Below are 19,501 nucleotides of genomic sequence, written 5' to 3' on the forward strand. Positions count from 1 at the left end.
GTCCTCTCTCTGCATCGAATGACCTCACTCTCCTGTCAAGAGCCTGGAAGGAGCTGGCCAACCAAGGACATGGTGGCTGCAGCTCCTGGAGCCCATCTCCCTATCCAGGGATGGCAGAGGGGCCTCCCACGGAGAGTGGAGATGGTAGAAGACCAGCTTGCCAAGGCCATAAACTGGCAAGATTATGTTGCTGGGATGCCTACAGGGGTGGGGTGTACCAGAAACCCACTAGAGAGCTTCAGCTTGTCAGCCAAGCAGACCCTGGCACACTAGGGGGGGTGCAGTAGTCCCCCAAGAGCTGTGCCCTGATGGACATGTCCATGGACCTTCTTTCTATCCTCTAGCCGCCACCTCCACCTCATCCTGGCCAAGCAGGACTTCCTAAGGGAAGGGAGGCTAAAGTCCCCACTGAGGGGTGCCAAGGAGTCCAGAAAGCCAGGGGTGCCGGCCACTCACAGCCAAGACTCCACCCCTGCCTGCTGGGAGCAACCAGACAGGCTGGCTGGCCCTGTCCAGGTTCCTTCTATCTGCCCTGGGCTCACGAGAGCATGGCGGCAGAGCCCAGATGGGGAGAGGAGGACTCAGCCACTGGCCGCAGAGCCCCACAGAGTGGACTCCCTACTTAGGAAACTCGGGGGCACCCAGCTAACGGGCACCACTGAGCAGCCACTGGAGGTGGGACATCAAGGCCAGCTCCCAGGGCCAGTGGCTTTGTGAGGTGGTAAGTGAAGCGTCAGATGCAGCCAACCCCCAGTGCAATTCCCAGAACCCCTGAGGGGCATAAGAGAGGAAGCCTGGAGCAGGGCCAGGGGGTGGGGATGACAAAGTATCTTTTTTTTTTTGGACTCTGATTCTAGTGATGCAACAAAGTCTGCCCAACAGCTAACCCCAGGACTTCCTGCCACAGCCTCTCTCTTTAGGAGTTCTCATTGTCCCCATCCCTACCTGTCCAGCTGTTCCTGGGGTCAGCCACGCACCTTGGGCAGCTCCCACCAAACACATCCTCATCAGGTGGCAGGGGCTTCACCACCCCCACCCCAACTCTGTGCTCATCCCTGCTGCAGAGGTCCTCTGACCTCCCAATGTGGGCTTTTTGAGTTCTTCCAAGCTCCCATTTCCTGGGCCAAAAAGATTGGGGTGGGGCCCAAACTGAAAGGCTGAGAGAGCAAGTTCTGCTTTGTGCACAGTCAGAAAGCTGAAGGCCGGGTTAGGCTACTGCTTGCAACACTCACACCCCAAATTGAAGTCCCAGCCACTCAGTTTCCTTGATGCATCTTCTTTTTTTTTTTTCTCTGAGATTTATTATTATCATTGTTTTATTGGAAAGTCAGATTTAAAGGCAGAAAGATAGAGAAAGCTCTTCTGTCTGCTGATTCAATCCCCAAGTGGCCACAATGGCTGCAGCTGAGTTGATCCAAAGCCAGAAGCCAGGAGTTTCTTCTGGGTCTCCCATGTAGGTACAGAGTCCCAAGGCTTTGGGCCATCCTTCACTGCTTTCCCAGGCCCGGCAGGGAGCTGGATGGGAAGTAGAGCAGCTGGGATATAAACTGGCACCCATATGGGATCCCAGAACATGCAAGGCGAATATTTTAGCCACTGGGCCCGATGCATCTTCTAAGGCAGTGGAGGATGCCTCTAGTGCTTGGGTCCCTGCCACTTGGTGGGAAACTTGGATGGAGTTCCTGGCTCCTGACTTCAGCCTGACCCAGGCCTAGCTGTTGTGGACATTTAGAGTGAACTAGAGGATGGGTCATCTCTCTGCTTTTCAAGCAGATGAAAATAGATTAATTAAATTTATCAAAAACAAAGAGTTAGCCCAGGAGCATCCGAAGGGCAGAATGAAATGCCAACTGCCTCTGGGCCTGGGGTAGACGTAGCCTGCCTTCGCTCTAGCTCTATCCTTGCCTCTCAACTCAGCCGGTCAGCAAGGGCTACAAGTTGCCAAGGGCCAGGATCCATGCTCGCTGCTGGAAGTCAAGCCTAGAAAAAGTATGAATTCCTTTCCTGGCATTTCCCGCAGCCCCTCAGGACTGTCCCTGCGTCCTCCAATCACTTCATTCCTTTATGACAGGCAAGCAGGGCAGAGGAGAGCCAGTGGACCCCAATCTGTAGCAAGCAGAAGGTGTGCCAGGAGCATCTGAAGTGAGAAGGGAGAGGCCAGGGGGCACTTCCCAGACCCCTGCCCCTGCTGGCAGTGACCCACTTTCTTCCCCCAGAGGCACAGCCTGGGGCTGGGAGACGGGACGCTAAGGTTCCTGGCTCCACCCCACGCCCATGCCCCAGTTTCTTTAGTCACCCAGAGAGGAGGGTTGAGGGCCCTCCCTCCTGGGAAAGGGAAGAAGAGAAAGTGGAGAGGGTGCTGGGAGGTGCCGCGCAGGCGGGCGTGGTCAGGCAGTGCACCTCCCTCCCACGCCAGCCTGGTGGCCGCCCAGACTGGTTCACATGGAGGGCCTCGCTCTCCCCTCCCCTCCTTCTCCCACTCTGCTTGGGCCAAAGGCACCTGGTGATCAGATCTTGGGTCCCAGGGCAGCTTCTGTCAGCCCTCTAAGCTCACTAAGGAGAACATGCGGATTTATTCAGTTCCAGAAAAATAAACATGGCTTCAGTTCTCTTGTGCCTGAGAAGGAGGCAGAATTTGGAGAGGCCACCAAAGGCACAACCCCGTCCACCCCTCTATTCCTAGGTCCAGGATGGCAGAAGTAAATGGCATCCAATGCTGCATGCAGCCCAGCCCTGAGGGCAGAAGGCAGGTAGGGGGCCTCCAGAAGCCAATGGCTCAGTTTGTATGGGACACCCCTAGCAGGAGCTCTCCCTCTTTCATACCTGAACTGCAGCCCAGCCTGGTGGCCTAGTGGCTAAATCCTCGTCTTGCAATCACCAGGATTCCATATAGGCACCAATTCATTGTGTCCTGCTTGTTCCACTTTCCATCCAGCTCCCTGCTTGTGGCCTGGGAAAGTACTCAAGGACAGCCCAAAGCCTTGGGACCCTGCACCGGTGTGAGAGCCCTGGAAGTGATTCCTGGCCCCTGGCTTCAGATTGGCTCAGTTTCAGCTGTTGCGGCCACTTGGGAAGTAAACCAGCACATGGAAGACCTTTATCTCTCCTTCTCTCTCTAAAGCTGCCTTTCCAAAAAACATAAATAAATAAATCTTTTTTAAAAAAGACCTGAACAGGCAGGGCTGGGCCTGCCCCCACTGTATCTCTTCCCCTAGAGGCCAGCTTGCTGGTGACACTTGGCAAGGACAATGCTGGGGGAAACCAGGCGACCTCTGTACCTGCCCAGCCTGCTGCTCTGGCTGCAAGGCAATCCCTACGGATAATCCAGGAAGCTGAGGGAAAGCGGGCAGTGCCTCCTGGGTCCTGGACCCAGCACTCCCATCACTCCTGTTTCCATCCCTGCCCCAGATCTTCCCTTCTGGGACTTTCTGCAGGGTGTCCATGGAGAAGTGGACATCTACATGCTCCAGCTCCAAACCATGGTTTCATCTTCCTTCCAGGGAGCACCAAGGTACACACAGTTTGCAGACATCTGCCAGGTGCTAGGTACCTCACAGCCCCATAGCTGATGTCAGCCTGAGCTCAGGAGCATGGCCGGTGCAGGACCCCTCCAAGAGGAAGAGCTGTATGGAAGTGGGTTGCCTTCCTGGCCCCTGACAGCTGGAAGAAACAGTCCCTAGGAAAATGCTAGAAGCACTTCACGTGAGACATCCCCAAGCAATGACCTGGCTTCTAAGGCCTCCCCTCCTCACCCTCCCTCAGAACACTGAGCAGACAGCGTCTCCCCCTGCTGGGGGTAGCTGGAAAGCCAGCCAGGATGAATGCCACGGGTGGATGGGCGGCCTCTAGCTCCTGAGCTGTCTACCTCCTGCTTCAGGGGCCACCTGCATCTGTGTTGCACCCCTGCCAGCTGGGGACAGAGGAGCTGCCACGGGAGCTCAGCCTACCAGTATTTGGAAAGGCAGCCAGATCTCCTCCATCCCAGGTTGGTGACTGTCACCTTTCACTATGAGGGAACAAAACCCCATAGCTAGGAAACATCCTGCCCCAGTCACAGGCAGAGGTCTATGGGCCATTTCCATGCCCTTTGCCAAGGGTCAGACTTCAGCCCCAGGGTGAAGCAGGGACTAGAGAGGGATCAGTATGCTCATTCAGAAGAAAGGAGTGGCTGGCCAGACATATGGCCTGGTCCCAGGGAGTGTCCAGCTGAGATGGGGAGTGTCCAGCTGAGATGAGGGGCGAGAAAATGACAATCCCCCCCTCCCCCGGCACCTCCTATCTCTTTCCAAGCCAGCCTAAGAGGAGGAGGCAGAAAGAGCTGACCAACCTGCCTGGCATGGGCCTGCAGTGCAGACCATGGGGAACAAAGTGGAAGGTGCCTGGGTGCCTCCCTGACACCACTCGCATTGTCCTCCCATGGGCAGGGTTCCCACCCAGGCCCTGATCTCCTGTCGGTCAATCGTAGATGGGCAAACAGCCATCTGCCCCTATGGAAAAAGACATGGGGGATGGGATAGGCTGTGGAGAGTTCAAGTTAAGCAAGATGGACTCTGCCTCCTTCTACCATGCAGAAGGAGACAGCCAGAGAGGGAAGGCAGTCATTACGCTGACCACACTGACCCATGATCCTCCTAAGAAACTCCTGAGGGTCCACTTTGGCCACTCGGACATGTCCCCAGGGACACACGTCCAGAGCCAGCCTCTCACAGAGCTGCTTGGGAGTCACACCCACAGATTATTTGTGGCAGCACTGGACAGGGTCCTAGGAGCAGAGGGGAATGGGAAATGTCACAGCCAAAGACCCCAAATTAGGAATTTGCCATGTCCCAGGTCTAGGAGGAAGAGGGACAGTTTACCTGGTCTCAGAGGAGGGTCTGTCAAGAGCCACCCTGCACCCCCGATGTCACATCCCAATGCCATACGCCCAGGGACAGAGATAAAGGCCAGGGACCCTGCAAAACTCTACTAAGATTAAACTGAGAACACAGAAAGAAAAAAAAAAAAAAAACAGATTCACCAAGAAAGAAGCCACCACTGCAAAAGGGAAGCTGGATGCTTAGCTATGCTCTGCCATCATCCCAGAACACCCCCCAGACAGTTCCAGGATTGCACTTCCCCCCTCAGGCCTGTTTGCCTTGGCTAACTGGGCAGGGCAGAGCTGGCTCCAAAGCCCCTAAATGGAGGGTGGGCATGCAGCAGTCATACCCACACCCTCCCAAGGCCACCAGTTCCAAGGCTGATCTCCTGGTATGCCCTTTGCTTGTATCGTTTCTCCACCCCTGACCCTTTGGTCCCTGACTGCTCAGGCACTGAGCATCAGCAGGCCTGTGCAGGACACCCATTACCCCTATTGCATCTGAAGGAACCCAGGGAACTCTCCTCCGCCTTCCCCACTGTTCTTACCCGACTCGCTGGGAGAGTTCATGCCGGCTGGGGCCCCGCAGCAAGCTGGCGTTGGGGGCTGGGAGACGGGAGGGGATGGAGCTGCGGTGATGTCAAGAGAGACAGACGATAACAGACAGATGGACGGGACGGGAGCCCGGGGCCGTCGTGCCTCTAATGCCCATCCGAGGCCATCCTTCGGGGTGAGGCAGTCAGGCACTCAGAACGACAACCCTGGGGAGAAACAGAGCAGGGTTAGAGGTCCCCAACTCAAGCATCTGAGAATCATAGGAGACCTTGGAGCTGGTCCGTGTACACACCTGGGGACAGGAGGGAATGCACATCTGCCCAGGCTTCCTAACTGCTCCTGGACCCCGAGAGGCAATGGCCATGGTGGCCACACCCAAACCAAGTCTTTTTCAAGTGACAGTGTCCATGGCCAGGCAGGGAGACTGGACAGCTTCCCAAGGGAGTCTGCTGTGGGACCAGGTGTACACTGAGGGACAAAACACTAGATTTCCAATGACCCTCTGTGACAGCGGGCAGCTGTGGGGCTCAGCTGGAGGCCCTAGCAGCAGGTAACAGACTAGAGTCTGGCATCCCAGCCCCAGCAGCCTAAGTTGGCAAGAGTCAGCTTCTTCCAGCTTCCTGACCCTCGTGCCACCAGACTCCACAACTCCTGCCTTTGGCCTTGGTCCCTCCCCACCCCCATTCAACATGAACTCAGGGCAAAAGTGTTTGTTTCCAGGAACTGAGAAAATCAGAGATATGCAAGATCCAGCACTTGCAGCCTGCATGCCCCAGAGCCCAAACTCAGGGCCCCATTCACCTGCACAAGAAGGCCTGGCCTTCACAGCCATGAAATCCAGCCTGAGACAGAAGCCTGTCACAAGTCGAGCCCCCTTCCCAACAACGGACATCTTTTACCAGCTTCAACAAAGGCACCCAATGACCCAACAGTGGGTGAGGTTAATGTAGAAACAGAGAGCATAAGTACAGGGCTGTGGGCTTGCTAACCCATGCCACTCCTGCAGCCCTCCCCCGCCTCAGCTCTGTCCGTTCTTTAAGCCTCAGACACTATGCACGTACCCACCTGGACCCAGCCCTAAGCAGCCCGCAATCCACCCCAGACTTGATCTCACTAATTTGCTTCCAAAATGAAGGCAAGTTCTCCAACATCCAATGAGAAAGTGAGGTAGCAGGAAAGGAGCAGAGCTGCCTGGTGGTTAAGTCCTAGCTCCGCTCCCCAAGGCTGGAACAGACACTCAGCGTGGCCTGCTGGCAGGACTGATTCTCAGTGAGCCACACACCCTCGTCCTAGCTTCCCAGGGTTCCCAGGACTGGGGTCCAGGCAGAGCCCCCACAGCCTAGAAGTCAGTCATGGTACAGCATGGGTACCTGAGGAAATCCTGGAGCCAGCTACCCTCTGCCCTCACCCCCGGGCTAGGACGCTGTGGCTGTAAGAAGGTGCCCTGGAGGTGGAGGGCGAGTTGAAGGGGCGGCACACTGCGCTCTGGATGGGCCCAGGTGTGGGGTAAGGACAAAGAAAACCGTGCACAGGCTTGGGGCCAAGCTCAGGAATGTGGCAGGTGGGGCTGCCGATGCCCTGGCAGGGCCCGCGTGGGCAGGCATTCTCTGCCCGTGCCCACACCAGCACTGGCGCCCAGTGCCGCTCACACCCTTTCCCGTGGGCTGGGGAACACAGGTTCAGAAATTCCCACGATTCCCAGCAGCCCCAGAAACACAGCCCATATCCTTGGTGTCAGGGGGTTCTGAAGGGACAGAGCTTAGCTCCCGCCCTTCCCCCCCCTTCCAACCTCTCGGGATAAAGCAGGAGAGAAGGGACAGTTCCTGGAGCTCACAGCAGGCTAGGGTGAGGTTTTGCTCCTGCCCCCCCACCACCACCCTGTGAGATCTGATGGGTCCCTTGGGGCCCAGACATCCAAAGCTGCCAGCAAACCCCACCACCAAGGTTCCCCAGAGAACAAGAGCCACCGGCCAGGCTGGCCTCCCAGGAAACAAAGCAGCCTTCATGGCCAGATCAGGACAGGCGCAGATTCTTGTCTAGGGTGGGGCCTGGAGGGGAAAAGAGGGCAGGCTGATGTTTAAAACCTGAGCTCTTTGTTCCCGCCTCTGCCGAGGAAACCTGCTGACTATGGGGAAATGAGGGTCTCACCAGTGGGCAGTGAGGCCCAGCACTTGGGAGGCCAAGCCAGGGAATGGCAGCTTCCCTAATATCCCAGAGTAGGCAGACCCCCCAGGACCCTGTTACCCTCCCCACAGTGGATAACTCTCTCCTCTGGACAGACCTGTACTCACCTCCAAACCCGCCTTTCCACAACACTGCCCTACGAGGATGTTGTCCTTGAGGATTCCCTCCAAATTCCCAGATCGGAGTCAGGTGTCCCATGAAGGGCCCCTCTGGAACCCAGATTTCACCCCCACCACGCCACCTGCTCCCCACACAGCAGCCTGCACCTTCCTCAAGGCAGGCCAAGGTCCTGCACTCCCAGGCCCCAGGAGCAGAGGCAAGAATCTACACCAAGGCAGGAGAGTGGCAGACGAATTCACTTACTCCAGCAACTTTGCCCAAAAGCTACGAGCCCAGATAGCCCACGCCAAGACTTAGCTAAGGACTTCCCAACCCGGCCGCCTCCTGATGGGTAGCCTCAGCGAACCCCCTTGCCCTAACCTCCATGAACTTTTTCACTGCCCACCAAGCCATGTAGGGGGACCGACTTGGCAGTCCAGGCCCACAACTAAGGAGAAGAGAAGGACATCAGAGAAGGGGAAAAAAAAAAAGGCTCTGGGCTGACAAATTCATTTTTGCAATCGGCCCATTTCTGTTTGTCTGCTCAGACGCAGCTCCAGGCATCTGCACAAGCCAGATGGAGGAGGCTGCTATTTCTAGAAAAAAAAAAAAAGAAGAAGACGACGAAGGGGGGTGAGAGGGGAGCAAGGAAAGAGGCGGAGGCAGAGGGCAGAAGAGGGGTCTGCTTGCCCTAAAACCGCAGGCGGGATGCCACCCTCTCCCCAGCACAATCAAATAGGAACCCTATTCAAGATAGGTCTAGGGCTGTCGCTGGGGTGAGCAAGCTGGGGGAGAAGAAAGGCAGAGAAAGTTGAATTAGCCCAAGTCGGCTACAATAGGCCGCCTCACGGGCTGCATCAGGTTTTCATTCATGAGCAGGCGACACTGCTCCAAAATGCCAAGAACCGCCCCCCCCCCCGTCTCTTCACCCCCCCTCCAGGAGCACGTCCTCCCGCAGGCTGGCTGAGCCTGATGGCGCGTTCCAGACATCCCTCCTGAAAGGGATGTGAGTAGGAAGAATTAATGATTAAAGAGCAGCTGGTACTTCAGCACCAACCGCACTACCCCCGGCTCCTCTAGCTGATCAGCACCCCCCTCGGCTAGCAAGAAACAAACGACCCCCACTCCAGTCCCAGGCCCCCTTTGCAAGCCCCCATCTCTAAGATGCCACCCCCAGGAAACAGAAAGCAAACCTTTGTCTCATGGGGGTGGGTGGGGCACGGGATACTGTGGACGCCCCTCCAAGGCAGAAGAAGGACTGGGGCAGAAGGAGAGGCTGGCCTGCCTCCTCCTGAGCTCTGCAGCTCTGGCCCCTTGGGGAGCACACACTTCCAGGTCCGGTGGACACACTGGGGGCTCACTCGTCTAACTCCGAGCACCCTGGGCCTGCCTTCTCAAGGCGCAGTCCCGAGCCAGGCCCAAGTGGAGAGAGGGCAAAGAGAAGATTCAGGAAAAGGAGAGGAGACAAATCAAGATCTTGCATCTCAAAAGGGAGAAGGAGAAAAGACTGGAATGAACAAATAGGCAGCCCCAACATGGCTCACTCCCCATCCCCGGCCCAGCCCAAGCCAGCATCTCCATAGCCATCATTGATTGGTGGGGCGCGGAGGGGGGGTCTGGGCCTCACAAGACCCTCTCTCCCTTCCTCCTCAGGACCCAGTCCTAGGCTCCAGGATTGCAAGGCAGCCTGACCAGCGGTCCTCTTCGGCCCAAACTCCTTCATCTCCCCTCCCTGCCTCCTTTTGTCCCTTGCATTGGTCACCAGCCTCCTCTCCCAGCTAGACTTTGCTGAACTCTATGACCAGGGCTGCCATCACCATCGCCACCACCGCCACCACCATCAACAACACCAACACCCCTGGGCTCCAAAGCCAATTCCAGGTTCCAGAAGTGTGGTGGTCACTGTCAGAATGGGGGAGGGGTCCCCTTCACACACCCCTCCCAGGAGCAACTGCAGTTACCACCCTTTCCTTCTAGGGACACCCCGCATCTCAGAAGGCCAGTGGTAGGGGTACTGAGTGATCACCTCTTCCAAAGGCAACACTCCATCTCTCCCATCTGCGCTCCTCCTCACTCCCAGATTAATTACTTAAACCAAGCCAGTTCTCATCTTCCCCAGGACCCCAGGGACAAGTGGGGTAGGGAAGCTGACTCCTCCAAGTTCCCAAGGCACTGTTGTTGCCCCCACCTCCATGTCACATAGATTCTGGATGAAAAACGGAGGTGAGGTGGGGGGGGGCAGCCACCCCAGACAAAAAGCAAGGGAGGGACTGCATTTCATTTCCTACCCTCCCTGTCTCTCCCTGGCTCCAGGGTGTCAGACAAGAGAAGGTGGAAACAAACGCAGTGACGCTTCACGGAGGAAGGGGTGAGAATAATGGGAGGGAGAAGTAAAGAGGGGCTCCGCGGTTCCCCTCCTCAAGCACCCAAGTCAAGGGCGTAAAATTAAGAATGCGTTCTCAGCCACAGAGAGAAGCGCTGTGGGTGGGCAGCGCCCCTCACCTCAAAGTACCAAGAAACCGGGTGTCCAGCGAGAGGGGGTCTGCATAGAATCCGCCGGTGCAGGGCTCGAGTCGGTCTGCAACGCAACGTGCGCCGCCAGGGAGATGGCAAACACGCACTCCTGCCTATCTCCGGGACATCTGGGGGCGCGGGGCGCGGGAAGAAGGGCCCCTCCCTTACCTGCAAGGCGGGCACCCCTGCACAGGAGGGCCGGGGAGGGGCGCGCGCAGCAAACCCTGAAGCCCAGCAGCGCGACTAGCGATGCTCCGCTGTAGGGAGCGGGGCCTTCGGCTGGCACCCGGGCGCGGGGAGGCAAGAAGGGGGGCGCGGAGCGCCGCGCGCGCGTGGGGAGCCCGCGGGCAGCGACGGCAGGAGGAGAGGACGTCGCCTCGCGTCCCGCGGGCCGTGGGAGACGGGATCGGGGCCCGGGCGGCGCGCTCACCCGCTGCGGCTCGAGCTCCGGCTTCGCGGGCGGTGGCGGCAGCAACGGCGGCGGCAGCAACGGCAGCGCCTACTCGACGGCTCCTCCATCTTTGCGGCGGCTCCTCCGGCTCCGCTCGCCGCCGCCACCAACAACAACATTCGGAGACGTCACTCCCGTCACGTGACCCGACCCGGAGCTAAAAATAGATCCAGACCCCCCCTCCCCTCTCCGACTACTGCCACCACCAACCCCTCCTCTCTCTCTCTCGGCCCTCCCCGCCAGGCGGAGCCAGCAGCGCCACCGTGACAGCTTCTTAAAGGACCAACACCCAGGAAAGAGCTGGGAGGGGGTGAAGGAAGGGATGTTCTGGGTGGTGGTCGCAGGGGCACTGCAGGGTCGGGTTTGGCTGCTGGGGCTCGACCTTAGGCACTTAAGGCCCTTCCTCGACTTCCTTTTCAAACCTTGGGTGGTGCAATCGTTGCCTGCCTAAGCTGCTCCCTTAGGCGCGCGCTCCCACGGTGGGGGAGGAGAACGGGGATGAACTCGCAGGGGCAGGGAGGGTCGCGCGTAAACCCCTGCTGAGGTGGTCAGGCTGAAAGTGGGTGGCTCACACAGGAGCCACCAGCCCTGACCGCACACAGGGCGTTGGTGTTGGTCAGGCGCTAGGGGAAGACAAGCCCTGGAAGGACCAGTCTGTGGAGGTGAGGTCCCAGGCCTCCCGGAGACCCCGCCCAACAGTAGCCGGAAAAACTCCAGGTCCCCATCCACTTTACTGTTCCTCTTGGGACACCATGGAGTGTGATTAAACCTAGCCAGTGTGTCGCTGGGCCAGCAATTCCACAGACAAAAAAAAAAAAAAAAAATCCAGTCTAAGGAAATAAGCATGGTTGTGTTCCAAATACACATAGAAGGAAAGCGATTGATGTGAAATGTTGTAAACAACCTAAATGTCTATCAGTAGGGAATTGGCTCAGAGAAGTTAGATAATGGCCCAGAGTTACAGAGTCCATTCAAGCATGAACTGGGGTTCACACACCCGTCTCCCTGCTCCCCAAACCCAAAGACCAGAGGCAGGTGGAGCTGACTGCCCCAGCCCAGAACTCAAGGCCTTTTGAAAGTCACTGAGTGTCACTCCAAGTCTCCCAGGAGCCAAGAGGCCTGAAAGTCATGAAAATTTACCCTGTGGCATCTGAATGAGGTTTGACACTCTGTTCTCAGGTCAGTGAGAACAAAATGGCACCTATACTTTACCGCGTGACAGGGAAGGCGCCTGTGGGAAGTGTGGGGATCCTTTTTGTTTTAAGGAGCTGAATATTCTTTACCTATTGTCCCCTAAGTCCTATGATGGGGACCATTACCGTGGAAACAGGGGTTAAGGGGCCATCTCCTTAACCCCTGCCTCAGTTTCCCGATTCAGGGTATCAAGTGACTGCATGGGGAACCTACAGCCTGAGGAACCAGTGGTGAATTCGGCCTCTTGGAAGAAGGAAATAAATTGTAGAAGAAAATCAGGCAATTAAGCCACAGCCTGGCAGTTGGCACCGGCATTGGACTTTGAAAGGGGTTGGGAGGGCAGTGGGGAGTGGTGAGCAGCAGCCTGGAGCTGGGCCGTGCTCTGAGGCAGCCCTGCGGAAGGAGGTGGAGCAGCTTCCTCCTGCCCAGTGGTCACTGTTGAACTGTGGACAACTAGCACCCACCTCCTCCACAGCTGCCCTGTCCCACCCTAGGGCTGTGGCTTCTAAGGTTGGTCAGGCCTAGGGGACAGCCAGAGCATACACTTCAGCTGTGCCTTCCCTGCCTGACTCTCACCCCCAGCATCTCCTGGGTGCAAATCTTCAGATCTGTGGGATTCTTTGACCACAGTTCTAGTGCCCGGTGTGGCCATCCTTAGGAGACCCCACAGAGTGGGTGAAGTGGATAGAATCCAGTTCTGCCTCAGTATGGCCCCAGACAGAAAAGTGATACAGACGGAGGAGGAGCTGAGCTGACAAACCCAAGCAATAAGTAGAAGCATGCATTCGATATTTATCAAAGACAATATGCTCTCTTTAAAGTGTTTATCAATTACTAAAGGCGTCTGGTACACAAAGGCGTCTTGTATTTATTCCATTCAGCAAGAATTTATTGACTATCCTGTTATGAGACCAGCACAATGCTATGCACTGTGAGGACAGCGAAGAAAAGAGGAGGAGGATAAAGAAGGGGAAGAATGGGGGGAGGGGAGAAGAACGTGGGAGGAGGAGGGGAGAAGGAAGAAAACAGGTAGGGAGATGAGGAAACCTGGGTCTGGACAGCTCCGACCCGGTGGATGAGTCATTCCCCCCAGGACCTTGGTCTCCTTATCTGGGAAGCTGGACTTGAACTTCTTCCCTAGGTCTGTGAATGACAGACACATGGGATATATGATGGCTCATGTGACAGTATCCAGCCTAAGTTCTGGTTTCAAAGTTTGGTCAGGACCTTTACTTCTTAAGAAAGCTCAGTCCCAACTTGCTGTTGGGCTCATTACAATGAACTTGGGAGCCCAAAACAAAGAGTCAATTTTAAGGCAAACCACCTATGCACTCCCAGATTCAAAGCTAAAATGAGGTTAGTGAGGAAGGAGCTGTGCAGAATGTAATGAACCCTGCCTCCAGGATACCTGGGCTTGGCCAAAGGCCCCCTGTGTGCCCATAACAAGTGCCTATTCCTCTCTCTGGGCTCTTTTTTGTTTATGTGATGAGAAGGATAGATTGGATTTCCCTCCTTCCAGCTGGAGACTTTTCTGGATGGTCCAACAAGATGACAGTGAAGGGCCCAGCACGATGGCCTAGTGGCTAAAGTCCTCGCCTTAAACACGCTGGGATCCCGTATGGGCACCGGTTCTAATCCTGGTAGCTCCACTTCCCATCCAGCTCCCTGCTTGTGGCCTGGGAAAGCAGACAAGGGTGGCCCAAAGCCTTGGAACCCTGCGCCTGTGTGGGAGACCCAGAAGAGGCTCCTGGCTTGGATTGGCTCAGCTCTAGCCGTTGCGGCTCCTTGGGGAATGAACCATCGGATGGAAGATTTTCCTCTCTGTCTCTTCTCTCTGTATATCTGTCTTTCCAATATAAATAAATAAATAAATCTTAAAAAAAAAAAGGAAAAAAAAATTCTGATGCTTCCACAATGGCTCATTAGCTAAATCTTTACCTTGCAAGCATATGGGCAATGGTTCAACGTGTCATGGATGCTCCACTTCCCATCCAGCTCCCTGCTTGCGGCCTGGGAAAGCAGCAGAGGATGGCCCAAAGCCTTGGGTCCCTGCATCCACATGGGAGACCCAGAGGAAGCTCCAGGCTCCTGGCTTCAGATCAGCTAAGCTCCGGCTAGCTATTGCAGCCATTTTGGGAATGAACCAGCAGATGGAAGATCTTTCTCTCTGTCTCTTTCTCACTGTAAATCTGCCTTCCTAATAAAAATAAATACTTTAAACAAATAAATAAATACTTTTAAAATTTTTTTCTTCCTCCTTTCCACTTCCTCTACACCTTCCCCCAACATTATACACACCCGTCTCATATAATGGACTTGCGGGAGATTGAAACCGATTTTAGACCAGCGTCCGGCATAGCAGGCATGTACCACTCTGAGATAACTGGGAGAAGAACACCAGACAGGGCCTTGCCCAAGCCACCACAGCTCTGAGCCCCAATGTGTGCACCTGTCAATGGGATGACTTCCGAAGACTGTTTGCAGCTTTGCCAACCAACTTTGAGAATTGCAGCTTAAAACAACCACAAACAAGGAGGCTTGGGCCTCAGTCATTCCTTCCCCAAGAGCTTTACCTAATCCTGGACATAACCCTGTCCCTCCCCAGATCTCTCACCTTTTCCCTGTTGCCCTGGCGATTGGGTCACTGTCCTGACACTCAGTCTTGGCCAAACCTGGAGAAAGCGAGCCTCGTGGCTTTCATAACACAAGCTGTGAATTTGTTTAAAAATAAAGACTATTCTGGGTGCAGCTGCCAGCGTTTGTCGTGGCGTTAAAAAAAAAAAAAGTGTGTGTGTGTGTAGAGTGAGAACATGAGAAAACTGTCCATCTCCTGGTCTGTAGATCTCACACCCTAAAAAATCTTTCCTCTGCAACAGGCTTATTGTTCATGAACAGCAGATGAGCAGAAGGCCTGGGAGTGGCCCTCATGCATCCTTCTCACCCACCATGATGGGAGGCCCTTGATGGAAGCAAGGCCCATGATGTTCTGCACTGGCTGAATTTCACACCTGCCTGCTTAGCATCAAGCAGGAAGGCAAGGTGGTACTGGCCAAGTCTCACCTGTCTGCAGGTTCTTCTAGAATCTGGGTAGAATGTGCCCAGAGAACATGGGCAGAGGACAGGGGGTGCAAAGGGACCTGCTCCATGGGCAGCTTCTGACCCATGGACACAGCCCAGTCACAACCAGCAGGATATAGCAGGCTAGCTCTGCCAATCATTTACCCTTTCTAAGCCTCAGTTTCCCTTCTGTGATGGAAGGGTGGACCCTGGGGTTCCAAAAAGCCTTCCTGGCCCAGAGGTCATGGATAGTGAACAATCAGACAGAGTGGACTTAGACACTATAAAGGCAAGGTCTGGTTTGTTTGGGGGCTTCTAAAGGTATATCAGATTGATCGGCCTCTGTGGCAGAAACCCCAGCAATAGGCTTTTGCTAAAAACTCATTTAAATAATTTTATCGAAGTATAATTTATATAGCATACAAGTGCTCCATTTTAAATGTACAATTCAATCTCATTTAATACATTTATCAAGTTGCTCAATCACCACCATCGAGCTGTAGAACATTTCCATCACAACAGTAGAATATCCATTTACAGTTCATTCCTATTACCACCCCCACAAATGGCTTTTTAAAACACTTAATATGTTAATTAATTTTTCTACCATAAAAAGTCATGTATGAATTCTCATTGTAGAAATTTTGAGGGCCCAGAACAATAACTTAGTACTAAATCCTTACCTCCCATGCACCAGGATCCCAGCTGCCCTGCTTTCCATCCAGCTCCCTGTTTGTGGCCTAGGAAAGCAGTTGAGGATGGCCCAAAGCCTTAGGACCCTGCACCCACATGGGAGACCTAGAAGAGCTCCTGGCTCCTGGCTTCAGATCAGCTCAGCTCTGGCAGTTGTGGCCACTTGTGGAGTAAACCAGCAGGTGCCAGATGCCCACAGCATGCCCTTCATCTTGGTTTTGCTGTTGAAGCAGCAAGCGTACTTGGAATGCTGACTGATTTCAGTCTTCTTCACCATCCTCTGGAGGGAGGCACTCTATAAGCTGTTGCAACGGCCAGAGCTGTGCCAAACCAAAACCAGGAGCATGGAGCTTCTTCCAGGTCTCCTACACAGGTGCAAGGTCCCAAGGCTTTGGGCCATCCTCTACTGCTTTCTCAGACCAGTACATGAAAGATCTCTCTCTTTCTGTCTCTTCCCCCTTATTCTGTAACTCTTTCTAATAAAAAGTTAATAATTAAAAAAAAAAAAAAGCAGATCAAGGGAGAAAGAGAAATAGGAGAGAAACATAGAGAACATAAAAGTGACCTCTTATTTTCTTACCTGCTAGTTCATTCCCCAAATTCCCACCACAGTTAGGGTTGGGCCAAGCCAGAGAAGCCAGTAACTCCATTAGGGTTGCCTAGGATTCTGTTGTTTTTTCACTGGAGTTTCTTTATTCCTTTGCCTATTGATATTTGCATTGATTCCAAGATTTCTTTTTTTTAAATTTCTAATTAATATTGAACAGAATAGACATAATCCTAAGAATACCAGACAGTCAGTCTTCTCTCTCCATAACCCACCCCAGCCCCACACACACCAGTTTCTCCCCCCACCGCCTGCCTCTTGCTCTTCTTATTCTATCCTAGAGTTTCTGCTTTCACAACATGGAATCATCCTACTCTGATTAACACCTTGATTTTTAAAAAAAGAGTTCTTTATTTTTTTTGGAAAAGTAGATTTACAGAGAGGAGAGAGAGATCTTCCATACACTAGTTCACTCCTCAAATGACCCCGACGGTCAGAGCTGTGAGCCTGACTAAAGCCACGAACCAGATGCTTCCTCTGGATCATCCTCCACTACTTTCCCAGGCCACAAGCACAGACTGAATGGGAAATGAAACATCTGGGACACGAACCAGTGCCCATATGGGATTCTGACCTGCTTAGCCAGCTGAGCCATCTCACTCGGCCCAGCACCTGCACTTCTATTAACGAAAAACACATATATACACTCCTGACCTTGACCATGTGCTTTTATTTTTTTTCCATGAGGAGAATTTCAGTTTTAGGCAATGCTGCATTGAACACTTTTAAAGATTTATTTATTTGAGGGCCCGGCGCGGTGGCACAAGTGGTTAAGGTCCTCGCCTTGCACGCCCGGGATCCCATATGGGTGCCGGTTCTATCCCCGGAAGCCCCACTTCCCTTCCAGCTCCCTGCCTGTGGCCCAGGAAGGCAGTCGAGGACAGCCCAAGGCTTTGGGACCCTGCACCCGCGTGGGAGAGCCGGCAGAGGCTCCTGGCTTCGGATCAGAATAGCATTGGCCGTTGTGCTCACTTGGGGAGTGAATCATCGGACGGAAGATCTTCCTCTCTGTCTCTCCTCTCTGTATATACGCCTTTCCAATAAAAAAAATTTTAAAAAATTCTTAAAAAAAAAGATTTATTTATTTGAAAGGTAGAGTGACAGAAAGGAAAGACAGAAAAATCTTCCATCTGTTGGTTTGCTCTACAAGAAGGCCAAAACAGCGTTGGGGCATGCTGAAGCCCCCAGAGCTGGCAGCTCCATGCTGGGCTCTCACATGTGTGGCAAAGGCCAAGTGTTTGAGCCATTTTCCACCGCCTTCCCATGTAAGTTGGCAGGAAGCCAAGTAGCTGGGACCGAACCAGTGCCATGACAGGGAATACCAGCATCCCAAGCTGAACCAACTGGCCCCTGAGAGGCACATTTTTAAAAAAGATTTTATTTATTTTTATTACAAAGTCAGATATACAGAGAGGAGGAAAGACAGAGAGGAAGATCTTCGGTCTGATGATTCACTCCCCTAGAGGCCGCAAAGGCCAGTGCTGCACCTATCCGAAGCCAGGAGGCAGGAACCTCCTCCAGATCTCCCATGTGGGTGCAGGGTCCCAAGGCTTTGGGGCATCCTTGACTGCTTTCCCAGGCCACAAGCAGGGAGCTGGATGGGAAATGGAGCTGCCAGGATTAGAACCGGCGCCCATATGGGATCCCGGTGCGTTCAAGGTGAGGACTTTAGCCACTAGGCCATTGTGCTGGGCCTCGGCATATTTTTTTTTAAAGACTTATTTATTTTTATTGGAAAGGCAGATATATATAGAAGAGGAAAGATAGAAAGGAAGATCTGATCCCTGATTCACTCCCCAAGAGACCGCAATGGCCAGAGCTGAGCCAATCTGAAGCCCGGAGTTTCTTCCAGGTCTCCTGTGCGTGTGCAGGGTCCCAAGGCTTTGGCTGTCCTCCACTCTTATTCCCAGGCCACAAGCAGGGATGGAAAGCTGGGTTGCTGAGGCTGCAAGGCAAGGACTTTAGTTGCAAGGTTATCACATCGGGCCCTGAGAGGCACTTTTTAAATATTTTTTTTCTTTTTTTATTTATTTGAGGTGAGAGAACCAATGCTCCCACTCACTGGTTTACTGCACAAATGCCTGTAACTATCCTAGTCCTGGCCAGGCTGCAACTAGAACTGGAAATCTTCCCCATGTCCCTGGTGAGTGGCAGGGCCTCAACAACAAAGGTTGCCCCCCAGGGCCTCAGCAGGTGGCAGGAATGGGGACCAAGTGAGAAATACAGGCACTTCAAAGCAGGACACAGGCACCTTAGCCATTCTGCCTGTGCCTGCCCAGATGCTTGCCCAAGGTTACACCTGACCTTGGCACCTGGCAATTGTTATTTTCTGAAAACAAATTTATAGAAGTGGAGCTGCTCAGTCAAAAGGTTTTCACTTTTTGTTGTTATTAAGACTTAAATTTTTATTTATTTGCTTTTTTCTGACCCAGCATGGGATGTTACCAAGGGGACCCAGTTGTCCAAGTCAGAAGCTTGGGTAATGTTTCATCCAGGAGGTTGGTTGAGGGGTAGGGGATGCCATGGAGAGAGGCTAAGTTGTCCCCTAGTCAGGTACTGAGGGAGGGACTAGGTGGGATTTCCCTCCTGCAGTGCCCCATCTGCATTCCCACCCCTAATGTCTCCCTGTTTCCTGCTTCCTGGCCAAGCTGGGTACCAGTTCTGCCTTGGGATCTTGCTAGATGCAAGCTGCCCTAGCCCTGCAGCCCCCTCCCCCAAGCCCTGAGTGTGTGGCCAGGAGAGGGGGAGCATCAGGTTGGGTAGCCTCTCTGTGTCCCCCAGTCTTAGAGGAGGACCTGAGGGGGCTAAGCTTGAGGAGGTGGGTGTTGGATCCGGCGTGGAGGCTGGAGAAGCTGGCTGTCTGGCCCCCAGGGAGAGAGTTCATCATGACTCATGCCGCTGGAGGGGAGAAAGGGACTGGGCATGAATGAGTGGCAAACCTGAGGGAGGGGCCGGGGAGATGAACTGGGCGCCTTGATTGGCAACATCTGCGATGCGTGGGGTTGAGCGATCCCACCACGGGGCTGGCTGACGTTCGCTTCCCGCCTGCTGGGCCGGCCCGAGCGGTTCATGAATGACTCACCTCATTGTCAGGCTGATTCACGGGCTCCAGGGGGATTTGGGGGAGGGGGCAGCGCCCTCCGTAGCCCTTCACGCGTCTGCACACGCGCAGTAGCGCAGGCGGGGTGCAGGAGTCTGTTTCCATGCGGGGGTTGGAGCGCTGGGGATGGATGTTTAGGGACTAGAGGGAGGAAGACGCACACCACTTTATGTGTAGGGAACAAGCTGGAAG

The 19,501-nt window shown here is 54.2% G+C and overlaps 1 protein-coding gene across 1 annotated transcript in view; it reads right to left on the minus strand.

The window, feature by feature from the left end:
* The window catches only part of HDAC5 (histone deacetylase 5), a 35,777-nt gene extending 25,000 nt beyond the window's left edge, over nt 1-10,777 (minus strand). Inside the window, exons 1-2 of the mRNA XM_040989218.1 lie at nt 10,638-10,777; nt 5,404-5,616 (exon numbers count right to left, since the gene is read on the minus strand). Coding sequence (XP_040845152.1) covers nt 5,404-5,425 — 22 coding nt within the window. The 5' untranslated portion in view covers nt 5,426-5,616; nt 10,638-10,777. The remainder of the gene's footprint in view (nt 1-5,403; nt 5,617-10,637) is intronic.
* Between the last annotated feature and the right edge of the window lie 8,724 nt (nt 10,778-19,501).

The sequence above is a fragment of the Ochotona curzoniae genome, unplaced genomic scaffold, assembly GCF_017591425.1.
Source record: "Ochotona curzoniae isolate NIBS_2020 unplaced genomic scaffold, NIBS_Ocur_1.0 contig_520, whole genome shotgun sequence".
NCBI lineage: Eukaryota > Metazoa > Chordata > Mammalia > Lagomorpha > Ochotonidae > Ochotona > Ochotona curzoniae.